The 13,076-nt window shown below is 50.7% G+C and overlaps 1 protein-coding gene across 2 annotated transcripts in view; it reads right to left on the reverse strand.

The window, feature by feature from the left end:
- Positions 1-8,879: 8,879 nt before the first annotated feature.
- Positions 8,880-13,076, reverse strand: part of SMAD7 (SMAD family member 7) — a 28,331-nt gene continuing 24,134 nt past the window's right edge. For both annotated transcript variants that reach the window (XM_068993592.1, XM_068993591.1), the window contains exon 4: positions 8,880-10,814. In XM_068993592.1, coding sequence (XP_068849693.1) covers positions 10,276-10,814 — 539 coding nt within the window. In that variant the 3' untranslated portion in view covers positions 8,880-10,275. The remainder of the gene's footprint in view (positions 10,815-13,076) is intronic.

The raw sequence follows: 13,076 nt of genomic DNA on the forward strand, positions 1-13,076 counted from the left end.
GACTTTTCCTCTCTCTGCCCCACAGGACCAATGGCGACACACCATGCCTGCTGTGTGTGCTCCGAAGGTTCTGGAAGAGAGAAAGAAACGGGCAAACCTAGGGGAAACAGGACTGATTTCGGGGGAAGGGACTGAATGCCACTGAGCCTCTCTTTGGAAAATAGACTCTAACTGAAGTATGACACCTACAGAAAAGTACACAAATCTTCAGTGTAAGTGTACAGCTCAGTGAATTCTGACAAATGGAACATCCCATGTGAATAGCCAGTAGATTAAGATTAAGAAACAGCACGTTAGCCCCCAGAAGTTCCTCTCGTGCCCCTTCCTGACATCTAAAACCATAGACTCATTTGGCCTGACATTGAACTTTATACAAATGGAATCATACCGTATGGGTTTTGTGTGTCTGGCTTCTTTAGCTGAGCACCACACCTGTGAGATTTGCTCTTGTGTGCAGTTATAGTTCTTTCCTTTCCACTGCTATATGACATCCACTGTATAAATAAACCGCATTTTTAAAAATTCACTCTGTTTTTGATGGACTTTTGAATTGCAGCTATTTGAATAGTGCTGCTGGGAATATTCTTGCCCAGGCCTTTTGGTGAAGGTATGTATGCATTTCTGATGCGGGTATGATTAGTTTTAGTAGACAGTGGCAAGCAGTTTTCCAAAAATGGTTAAACCAATTGTTCGTTATCCCCACCATCCTCAGAAGAGAGTTCCAGTTGCTCCATACCTTCACTCCGGTTCAGCATCAAGTGGTATTCACCTTTTAAATGAATGCTAGCATCCTCTAAGTTCAGCTCCAATACTAGTCAAGCAAGAAATATCTGATGCATCATTAAGTGACAGAAGCAGTTTGCAGGCCAATATGCAAAACTTGACTCCATTCATGAAAATTGTCTATGTGCATACGTAGAAGCAGAGGCCAGCTTCAGAAGATGAATCAAAGCCTCCTGTAATCGTCCTCATTTCTGGGGAGTGGCATTGAAAGCCATAATTTTCGATGAGAAGACTATCATTTTTACTTTTGATTTTGCATTTTTCAGTATTTTTAAAATTTAGGGAAAAAAATCTGTTTTAGAAAATAAAATTATCCATCCCCCATGCTCCATGGCCAGAACACACCGTTCCATTACCTAAGGCTGGCAGCCTGACTCTGGTTTTCTTGTTATTCCCAGCATTCTCTCCTGCTCTGGAATTACCCTGAGCAAGGCCTCCGGGACAAGTCTCCTGGGCACTGTTATTTCCCAGGCTTCAGCGTGTCATTAGAAGATCTGGTGCTGATGATATGGGGCCTTGACGCAGCAAAGATTCCAGACCCTGATGGGATGGGACAGCCTGACTACATAGCAAGTCTCCTGGGAGAGACACCCCTGGAGTCTCCAGTTGCAGAACCTTGGCCTCAGGATGTATCTTAACCTCAAGGAAAGAAACCAGAAAAACTGCTCTTTCAAAGTTGCAGCTTCCCATGGGGGCTCAGGACTCAGAACAAGAACCGTGGAGTTAAGCAGACAGGGATTCCTGCCCTATTCCTCCCTGGTTCTCCATTTCCTCACCTGTAAAATGGGCTAATGACAACCCTTACCTTAGAGACAACACCAAGTGCTCTGCTCAGAGTGCCTGGTACAAAAACTCTATATACAGGCTGCTGTTATTATTATGCTTATGGTAGCAGCTGTTACCATTACTCGAAGAGGCAGAGTTTTTATTTATTTATTTATGACTGCACTGGGTCTTTGTTGCTGCTCGTGGGCTCTCTCTAGTTGTGGTCCTTGGGCTTCTCATTACGGTGGTTTTTCTTGTTGCAGAGCACAGGCTCCAGGGCATGAGGGCTTCAGTAGTTGGGGTGCCTGGGCTTAGTTGCCCCGTGGCATGTGGAATCTTCCCAGACTGGAGACAGAACGGTTTCATTGCCTGCCTGCATTGGCAGGCAGATTCTTAACCATTGGACCACCAGGGAAGTCCCCAAGAGGCAAAAGTTTTGCATATACCTTTTGGGGAAAAAATATAAGAATGTACTCTTTCTTTTCACAAATATTATGAAGCAAGTACAGTACAAACCTACTTTTCTTGGGGGAAAACTGAATTCATCTGAAACTTGAATGTATTTCATTTGGAAAGTTGACTAATCATTCCACACTGATTCATCCAAGGAACATTTGTGGAGTGCCTACTATGTCCAGGGCACTGTACTGGACACTGGGGATGTGGCAGGACAGAGCTTACAGTCTGCTAAGGGAGTCAGACAATAACCAGACTAACAGATAGATAATAAAATGTTAAATATGTAAATGAAAAGTGAAATTGAAAGCATCAGTCACAGTCATGTCCGATTCTTTGGGACCCCGTGGACTGTAGCTTGCCAGGCTCCTCTGTCCATGGGATTCTCCAGGCAAGAATACTTGTGTGGGTAGTCATTTCCTTCTCCAGGGGATCTTCCTGACCCAGGGATCAAACCTGTATCTCCTGCATTGCAGGCAGACCTTTTACCATCTGGGCTACCAAGGAAGCCCCAGACATGTAATTCATATGGCACAAGTAACGCAGACCAGGGCTGAGGAACTGTGTGCTGGGAATGCTCTCTGACGCATTCAGCTGAGCTCTGGAAATTTCTCTCTCCTTGGCTGAGTGAGGGAGCCCAGGAGGCTCTGGCCTTGGCAGGATCTACACTGACAGTGGCCTGAGCTAGAACAGTTCCTTGCTCCTGTGGAGATGAGTGGTTTGAGGAGGAGGGTGGGGAGGGGCTTCCAGGGTGGGGAGGGTTTTAGCAGGTTAAGCGTGAGCAAGGGGGAATTTCCATGCATCTTTGGAGAGCCTGGGGAGACTGCCCTTGGAGGGCAACCAGCAACCCCTCCAGGGACACGAGTGGGGAAAGCCCCTCAGTTCACATCAATCATAGCAATTACTAAGCACCTATTATGAGCCCAGAGCTGGGCTTGGGGTGATAAAAGATGTGATTCAAGTAAGAATGTAAGCTGCTGCCTGACCTCAAGGAACTCCAGTGCTGTTAGAGATACAGGACAAATCTCCATGAAAAGAGGAAAGCAAGACAGATTGAGTGTAGTGTCTGTGTGGGTGGAATGGGCCATGGGTTCATTTGGATGGCAAGTCACTCAATCTCAGTCAGTGACACAAAAAAGTACCTTCAAACAGCCTTTTGCAGGCACAGCGGCTTCCAGGGCAGTGATTCAGGGATCCAGTGACTTCATCTCATGCCTCCCTCTTCCAGGTGACAGAGGGAGAGAGAGACGCTGGATCACCACTCACTAGTTCTTCAGGGCTTTAGCCCAGAGGGGGCACAAGGTACCTCCCCTTGAGGCCCATTGGCCAGAACTAGTCACATGGCCGCAGACAAACTGCAAGGGAGGCTGGGAAATGGGGGCCACAGAGGTACAGAGAAAATGTCTGAGAATGAAATGTCTCTGCCACAGCCACTTATTGATACCGGGACCCCGAAGGCTGATGGAGTGGAAGGAGTTTTAAAGGGTTGTTGCGCAGAGCAAGCAAGTGCCATGCTTGGGGGGTGGGGAAAAGCCCTGGGAGAGATTTCAGAACTGCCAGGTGTGTTCTTGCTACCTGTTGGCTGGGTGTCTCAAGTCCAACCTCTGTTCCTTCTTCCAGAAGGTCCCATCTGGACTCTCTTAAGAGATGTGTGTGAAAGGAATCTCTGCACTGTTGAGAACAAATGTAATATCTCTGTCTACAGATCAGCCATACTTTCTCTTAGGTTCAGTGCAGCCCTTAGAGACACAGTCTGTTTCTACCTCCAGGGCCTTTGTGTCCCACCTGTAAATCCAGGGCATAAATTCCATCTTATCCTTCTCCACTGAAGTGCCCACATGGGCCTGGACCCATGCTAAAAGCAACACTGGGAACAAAGACACATCCTCCCTGTGTCTTGTCGTTTCACTGAAGTATTCATGTCGTTTGCATTGTTCTACATAACACACTCGGGCTTGTCTTAGGATAAGACAATCACATTCTTTCTCCCCCAAAGCTCCTTAAAAAGGCAGCTCCTACTGAAAATAATTTTTTTAAAAGGATGTGTATATGTGTATAACTTAACATATGTGTATATGTGTGTAACTGCTGCACTTTGCTGTATGGCAGAAATGGACACAATATTATAAATCAACTATGTGTGTGTGTGTGTGAAAGTCGCTCGCTCAGTCATGTCCAACTCTTTGCAATACTTCAACTTAATTTTTTCTTTTTTTTTTTTGAAGGCAGCTCCAGACAAGTGCCCCAGGTTTATTTATCAACTTCGTCTGGCTGGCCTGGGGCGGGCATGCGTGTCTATGGGATGATCTCGGAGCTTGGGACTGAGATTCTTCCACTCTCAAATCCCGAGGAAGTCTCCTCACACAGTCTCCCTAGAAAGAACCCCGCAGCTCTTATCTCTGTGGCTCCAAAGGGCGCTAAACAAACCCCACAGTGAGCCCAATCTGGCACCCAGGACATGCACCCTCTCCCACCCCTCATCCCTAGCCGTGAATCGTTCCTGAATCAAAGTGCTTGTGCTGGTCTGAACTCACGAGGGCCTCCTCCAGCGGCTACTTCACATTCACTGGATTAATTGCAGCTGGGGGGGAGGGGAGGGAATCCATTTTTAGAAAATCATTACTTTCAGAAAGAGAGAGGGGGGCGCTTCTGGTTGAGAAAACTGCTGAGTTGGCTACTCAAGCTTGCTGCTCCAGCACCAGGAAAACCCAGGGCCATGCGGGCTGCTCAGCTCGATGGGCGCTGCCCGGGGCCCATGCCCCCTTCTCCAGAGCCTGGGGCACCCCAGGCCCCCTCCCCGGGCTCCCGCCGGCCCTCATTGCCTGCTCTGACCTGGACTTGGCAGTTTGCTGGGACCCTGAGGAGCAGGGAATGGCCTCAGTATTGATCACCCCTGCCGCCTTTTCTCAGCCCTCTGGTTGCACAGCCCCTGCCTGTAGCTCCTAGGGAAAAAGAAGGTTGGGGACTCCTAACTGCCACTGCTTTGAATTGAGCATCCAGTAGATTAAATGATATGAAATTGCCTTTTGGGGAGGTCTAAACCGTCAGATCGTAGCAACCCCACCTGGTTCAGCCTAACCACCCAATGGCTGGCTCTTCAATGTATTTCCTTACTAATTCCCCCCCTCCCCTGGCCCCACAAGGCAGGTATAATGCCCATTTGATGTTTCAGAAATGGGTTCAGAGAGGTTAGTGACTTACCCAAGTGAGCACCCCCACCGCAGTCTCTCTGACTCCAACACCCAGGACCCTGAGTCACATCCCATGAGTCAGACCCCACACCCACCTGCCCCGGCGCTCATGCGGTCACTGTCTAGAGCCGCGCTTCCAGGGCAGCTGCTCTGACAACACGCAAGCGGGCAGAAAGATCCTCTGGAGGCTGAGGGTGGGGGCCTCACCATCAGGAAGTCTGCTTGCTGTGGGCCTGGGGGCAGTTCCATCCTTCCCTGCCCCCAGACTATATATGTGGGTGTCCTGGGCAAGTCACTCACCTGTGGGAGGAACGCCTCTTCCAGAGCTTGGCCAAGGTCGGCTTCTGCATTGCCACAGTGGGGCCCCGGCAGGGCATGCACTGGGAAGACCCTTGGTGAACACCGATCTGTAGCTGTCCAAAACTCAGGTGCTCAGCAATCAGATCAGCCTGGTCCTTTCAACTGGACCTTGTTTTAGAAAAAAAATATCAGCCCTATTCCGTCACTCTTGACCCAAGCCTGCCCATGGAGATGAGATACCATAGAAGTGATGAAAGCTGACACCATCACTTACCACCTGGGGGACCTGGGCAGCTCTCTAACCTCCATTTCTTCATGTCGAACAGGGCCTCGCGATAATGTAGCTACTTTTAAGATGGTAGTAAGAATTATACGGGACGATACCAATGTAAAATGCCTGGGACACTACTTACTGCATAATCAGAACACAATCAGTGCTGGGTATTATTATTTCCATTCCAAGCTAAGCCCACAATTCTGTGTCTCCCTCCCTTGTTGGGACAAGCCCTGTCTGAACACCATACCAGAAATTTTTAGGGCACTGGATCCTAAGAGGGGCCCCAACTGAGATCCCAGAGTGACAAAAACTTACTGTTCAGTAGGGAAGAGAAGCTCCACTGATGTCTCTTTAGAGCAGAAATTTTTAAGGGAGAGGTTCCCTGAAGGAGGTCTAGTCTGAGTTGCATCTTGAAGGGTAAGAAGTCGATTGAAGAAAGAGCTGGAAAGCTCTTGCTTAGAAACACGCAAGTAAGGTGTGAACTGCAAGTCACCATACACGCAGGTACCAAGACTGAGGGTGTGTGTGTGTGTGTTGAGGGGTTAAAGCACGAGATTGGTGGGGGCAGACGCTGAAGGGGAACCTGGAGCAGAGGAAGGAAGGCCAAGGGGGCTCTAGACAGCCCTGAACTAAATCATATGAGTGGGGACAGAGCAAGGCAACATACGTGAGAAAGGTTTGCATTTCTAACCATGGACGGACTGAGGCAGGGAGGACAGGATCTGGTTTGTTTCTTCATGATGGGAGTGGGCAGCTGAGGCCTCGCAGCTTGGGGGAGATGAAGGTACCTGAGTGGTGTTGCCACCTCAGGACAGGATGTGGCCTGAGAAGAGAGCAGAGGGCATAACCTATGATGCACCCCAAATCTGACTGGTGAGCTGGGAAAGGAAGGAGAATCAGGCGGTAGGGAAACGTCCCTTCTAGGGAGCGTCTGGTCTGGTCCTTCCCTCCACGAATCTGAACTCCATCTGGGCTGAAGTTCCTAGCTCCTTGCTCAACAAATTCTGCCCGTGTTGCTGACCACCCTCAGGTGCAGGCGTCTTGTCCTCCAGCACCATCGAGGCCACGTGCCCCCTACACGTCCTGGCACACAGCAGGTGCCCAGGGGCTGGCTCTGGTGACGGCCGCTCAGTGCTGCATACCAGAAATATGGGGTCTCCCCTAAGTACTCCTCTTTCCCTGACTCAGAGTCAGCAGTCCCACGGGAGTCCACTTGCCAGCAGCCCAGTTCCAGCCTGATGAGCTGAGAGTTAAGTCCAGGTGACAGAGGAGGGCGTGAAGGTGATGCCACAGCTCTTTCCTCTGAACCCAGAAGCCCTGCCCATGCAGCTTGCCTGGCCCGCAGCAAGGGGCCCACCTCCGCCTGCTTTGAGGCAACCCAAATAACATCTCTACAGAGTATAGACTAAAAAGTAGGGCCAGAATTGGGCCCTGCCCCCCACCCCAAGCACTTCCTCACCAGATGACCTTGGGCAAGTCTTTTAACCTCTCAGAGCCTTCAGTTTTGCAGGGGGTCCTAGTGAGGATTAAATAATTCTCTTAAATGCTTAACATCATGGCTGGCAACCAGCTAAGCATTCAATAAATGGTAGCTATTATTATTATTAAAGAGCTTCCTGGCATGCTGATGCAAGTTAAGAGCAAACAAAAATGCCTTTGACAGCTCCCTAATGTAACACCTTCCACCCCACCCCTCCTCCACCACTACCACCCGGGAGTTAATTAGAGCCCTCCTTGGGTGTTTTCCAGACATGGGATTTTACACTTATTCCAGGTTGCAGAACGAGAATAAACCGAGGCAGGTTTCAGTTCAACTGATAAAGAGCTGCCTCGAGTGGTGGTGAGTTCCCCATCACCTCATGGAACAAGCTGGCCCAAATGACCATTTGGCTTCCCTGGTGGTTCAGATGGTAAAGAATCTGCCTGCAATGCAGGACACCTGGGTTCGATCCTTGGGTTAGAACGATCCCCTGGAGAAGGGACTGGCTACCCACTCCAGTATTCTTGCCTAGAGAATCCCATGGACAGAGGAGCCTGGTGGACTACAGTCCATGAGGTTGCAAAGAATCTGACATGTCTGAGCTACTAAGCACACACACACACACACACACATTTCTTGCTACACAGTTGTAAAATTCCCTTGAATTAAAGTAGTGGTGCCAGTAGGCTGTAATGCTTTGCGTCATTTGGCAAAATGAAAACTTGGCCATCCTATTTTGGCCCTCCAAAAACCTTTTTTTCTGAAACTGTATCAGTTTGCAATATCCAAAATTTTAAGGTTCAAGACTCTCAGAGACACGAAAACAGCCTTGTTTGACACCTGATTTGGACAATTTCTTGTGTGAGAGACCTAAAATGTGGCTCAGATCAAGCAGTGGAAATCCAACGGGCAGTCCCGAAGGGGCAGTTTACCAGCCGATGCCACTACAGCTAAGCTGGCCTGGGACGAGGGATTAGAGATCTGGAAGAGTGTTTGCAGAGGGAGAGTGGGACTGGACTCCTTCCAGCCAACTCCAGCTCCCCAAGTGCCCAGTACAGGACTTGGCAGACCTTGGAGAGACCTCCACCCACCAACACTCAGCCCCCGCCTCATCTCAACCCCAGGGCTTCAGCCCTCAGGGAATCTGTCCTGGAACCCAGGGTGGCAGTGACCTTCCTCTGGGAAAGTTGCACTAGTCTCAGGATTTAATGTAAATCGAGGCGTTAACAAGCAGGAAGCAAGGGGCCCAAGTGCTTGGGGCTTTACCTCTCTCAGGGAAACCTCCTCCCCGTCATTTGAGATGACATCCCCTTTTCTCAACTCTTCAGGCTTTAAAAAATCAGCTGCCCTTGCAACTGAGGGCTCCCCAAGGTTGACCCGTTACAAATTGAGGACACCTGCCTAAGGATCTGAGAAAGACCAAGCGGTTTTGGATGTCTCTCCCTTCTCTGCTTCCCCCGACCAGGCTTCTTCCCCCACCAAGCTCTGGGAGACTCCCAAGAGTCCTGAATTCTGATGGCTGCATCCCACCCTCCCCCCGTCAGAAGAAAAAGGAGCTGGAGGACAACATGGATCAAGTATACATTTTAAAAACTGTTTAATGGAACATAAACTCCTTTAGAAAAACATTCAGCCAGGTGATAACACCCATAGAAAAAAACACCAACCTTGTGTTTATCTTTTTTTAATTTGGCATTTGTTATTTGCATTTATATTAAAGCAAAGTGCATCTTTTCTTTATTTTGTTTATACACATTGCACAATACATAAATAATGATGCTTATAAAACGTCTTTATATTTACAAGTAATAATATATTTATATATAACATAAAATACATTTTTTCTTTAATAAATCTCAGGTTTTTTTTCAGGAGTCCTTTCTCTCTCAAAGCACTACAATGCTAAATTTCCAATGAGAATGCTTCTCTTGTTCATTTAAACCTTTGTAGTTAGAAAAATAGCTTATGTTAAAGTCTAAACATGCTCATTGAGCTAAGAGCAGTGTCAACGTATCATACGAGTGTATGAGTTGTAGAAGAAATGATAGGGTTAGGTGTCAGCTCAGGATGGTACCTTGGGTTAAGATGGACCGACTCCTTCTTGGTGGGAAGGGGTAGGGGGTGGGGGGTAGGGGGCTGCTCCCCTCGCTGGTCTAACAGCAGAGCTCAACACACAGGCTACGGAGGGGAGGAAAGTGCTGAGCTGGCTTTGTGAGTCCAGGAAAAACCTGATGTAACCAGGGCAGGAAAGAGGCGGAGGGGCCTGAGAGGGCGCTGGGTGAGCAATACTGTGACGGGGCTGCCCCGGCAACCCTTGGGAAGCCCATCCCAGAGATGTCCAGGAGCAGATGGCCAAGACAGACAGCTATGACGATGGCAGCGGGGTGGCCAGAGGGGAGTGAGGCAGCATGGGGAAACGGGTTCTGGTCCGGCCTCTGGTGGGACGGCTTCGGAGAAGCCTTCGGACAGGCCAATGTCCGAGAAGGGGCGAGGCGGGGTGGGGGCTTCCCCAGGCTCTGGGGACACAGCCTTCTGCTGGGACACCCGCTGCCCCACTGAGCCTGTCCAAAGGGCAAAGGAGACACAAACCTCTCAGCAGGCAACACGCGTAGGAAACAGATCACACCACTTTCCCTCGTCTACATACGTGCACGCACGGACGCACTGACGCACGCACACCCCGCCCCCTGACAAGGGTAGTGATGGCCCCAAGGGTGGGGCCTGCTCCCCCATTTACACGGTGTATGGTGGTGCTGATTTTTTTGCTTCCCCTTTTTCGTATCGCAGTGTTCTGCCAACCATACCACTCTCCGCCCCTCCAAACCCCAAGAATTCTTTTCATAAGCTATTTCTCAAAGAACAAAACAACATAAACAAGGACGGCGAGAAGGAGGGTAGGCGGTGGGGGGGGGATGGGGGGGGAATAATGACCAAAGAGTTTGCATGAAAAGCAAGCACTCAGGAGGGAAATATTAGCAGCAAAGTCGTTTGGACTGGGCCCGCTCTGCCCTCTCCCCGCGTGGCTACCGGCTGTTGAAGATGACCTCCAGCCAGCACGGGCAGCTGCTGATGAACTGGCGAGTGTAACACTGGCCCCAGCCCTTCACGAAGCTGATCTGCACGGTGAAGCCGGTCCACGGCTGCTGCATGAACTCGTGGTCGTTGGGCCGCTGCAGGCTGTACGCCTTCTCGTAGTCAAAGGCCTTGATGGAGAAACCGGGGAACACTTTGTGCACCAACAGCGTCCTGGAGTCCGGGTTGTCCAGTGTGGCCGACTTGATGAAGATGGGGTAACTGCTGCGGTTGTACACCCACACGCCGTCCACTTCCCGCGTGAGCTGGATGCCACAGCCGATTTTGCTCCGTACTTTCTGCACCAGCTGACTCTTGTTGTCTGAATTGAGCTGTCCGAGGCAAAAGCCATTCCCCTGAGGTAGATCATAGAAGATGTCCAGGGAGGGCTCCTGGACACAGTAGAGCCTCCCCACTCTCGTCTTCTCCTCCCAGTATGCCACCACGCACCAGTGTGACCGATCCCCAGGCTCCAGAAGAAGTTGGGAATCTGGAAAACAGACAGAAAAAAGGCAGACATAATCAGTGGTGATGGAGACTGGCCTTCTCCTCTTCCTCCTGAAACAAAGACACACACATACATACACCCCCAAGATTGGTCTGTGTTTCAGTGCAAGACAGAAGGAGGTATGAGGTGGCTGGCTGTGATGCAGGCTGGACAGTCCTCCTACGGGGAGTCTGGAAAGCTCGACCCCGTGATGGAAGAGCCTTGCCTCTATGCACGGGGCTCACTGGGGAGTCTCTTCCCTTCATTCCCCCCATCCCCCCGACTCTATCAAGAACACAGGACATGTGCCCACCTGGCCAAAGCCAAAGCCCCATCCTTGCAGAGCTCAGAAGCAAAGACCTCTCAGTAAGTTGGCTGGCCCTGGTTTTAGGGCTAGAGAAGGTGTTTTACATGGATGGTCCAGAATTTCAGTTCTTTTCAACGGGATGGAACCTTGAAGGCCAGAGGCTCCAGCCTCAAGTCATCCTCATGAGAAAACCTGGACTCAGAAAGCTTTCTTTCCCTCAGGCTCCAGGGACGAAAGAGCCAGACCTGGACCCCAGGAACACCTGCTAGAGTCTCTGAGCCTGTCACCCGGTTCTCAGATCAGTGCCTTGGTCATAAGGGATCACTGTCCAGAAAAACTTTAGTGGAGGTGGTTTAGGGTGAAAAAAAAAAAACCCTAGCTTCTTAATAGAAACACAACTTTCAGCGTGTCCGTCAGCAGCAGATCTGTACACAAAGGGTGAGTTCACGTCTCCACGCCAAATCACAGCATGCACCCTGGTGTCACAGCCCAGACAGAAGACAGCACATCTACAGTGGGTTCGGCCGCGCTTGCAGGCCCTTCTAGCAGGCATCCCCCTTTTCCCCCTCCCTCCAGAGAAGCAACTCAACCCTGCGCCCTGCCCCCTCCCATTCCCCTCCTCCCCTGGAGGCCCCACCCCTGCCTTTCTAGACGATGCTTCTACCCACAGGCAGCAGGGGAGACGGGTGATTCTGGCAAGGTGATTTTTCCTGAACAGGCGCTGGGGATGGGGGTGGGTGTCTTTAAAAGGGGGATCCATGGAAGGGAAGGGGGGGCCCTCCAGCGGCTGGCATTCCAACTCCTCCTTCCTCTTTAAGCTGGAGCCGGCGGGGCAGGCCTCAGACTGGGAACCATAAATCTCCCCCAGCCCGGCCAGGCTGCAGGAACGCTGTGGTTTGTGGTGGCAGGGCGGAGACCGGAAGTCTTGTATTTGTTAACAAAAATGGGGAAAGGCTGGGCAGGCAGCCTTCTCCTCCTCCCGCCCTCCCTGCAGTCCTTGCCTTTCACTCCCTGCAGTCCTTGCCTTTCACGTACTGGGGTGGGGGGCTTGGGACACCAAGGTTGGGGGTGGTGTGAGACATCTCTGGATTGGTTCGGGCCTCTTTGACTGTGGAACCCCTGGGTTTTAGCGCCTGGGCGATGCCGGGGTATCAGCACAGAGGCCAGGGCTGGAGCAGGGATGGGGCCCGTGTCCTGCTGCCCTGGCAGGCTGGGTAACCAGCGCAGCTCAGTACACCAACTCCTTCCAACGTTCACAGGCATGTCAGGACCTGGGAACCAGTCAGCTCCATTACCTTTTTTTTGTTGTTTTTTTTAAAGCAGCAGCCTGCCTTGCATGATATCCCGTGAATAAGTCTGTACAAATGTGTTTGGTAACCCCCTGGGACAGCCTGAGCTGTGGTCCCCAAGACACCCTACCCGGCCTTCTCAAAGGTCTGCCCCACCAGCTACACAAAATGGGGAGACTAAGAGTCCAGCCTCCCCGCAACCCCCACCCCTAAAATCAACACCAGAAACCTGGCCCGTCCACTCCCACCCTCATGGGCCTTTCTGAACCACAAGCACGAGAGAGGCTATATGCCTGAATGTGAATTCGCTTCAACTGTGTGTTCTGAGTGTGTGTTTGTGTGCACACACACGGGAACATATGGAAAAACAAGAGAGGGACAAGGGCTCGGAGCAGAAGGTGAGTCATCAGGCATTAACTTGTTTCTGCAAAGTATCCATCAACTGCTAATAAACTCGTGAGCGCTGGCAATCTTTGAACCCTCTTGCCGAGGGAGTTGGGCTGACGGCTGCTACACCAAAGACCCAGAACAGCCACGTAAATAAAAACGCTCTGGCGTCCAAGTTTGCTTAGGGGGAGAAGATACTCCTCTGCAAGGCACAGGGCGCCTGCCCTCCCCTCCTGCTTGTCGGAGGGGGAATGTTTCAAACTGCAAGAAGTGCTATTATCC

The sequence above is a fragment of the Capricornis sumatraensis genome, chromosome 21 (assembly GCF_032405125.1).
Source record: "Capricornis sumatraensis isolate serow.1 chromosome 21, serow.2, whole genome shotgun sequence".
Lineage (NCBI taxonomy): Eukaryota > Metazoa > Chordata > Mammalia > Artiodactyla > Bovidae > Capricornis > Capricornis sumatraensis.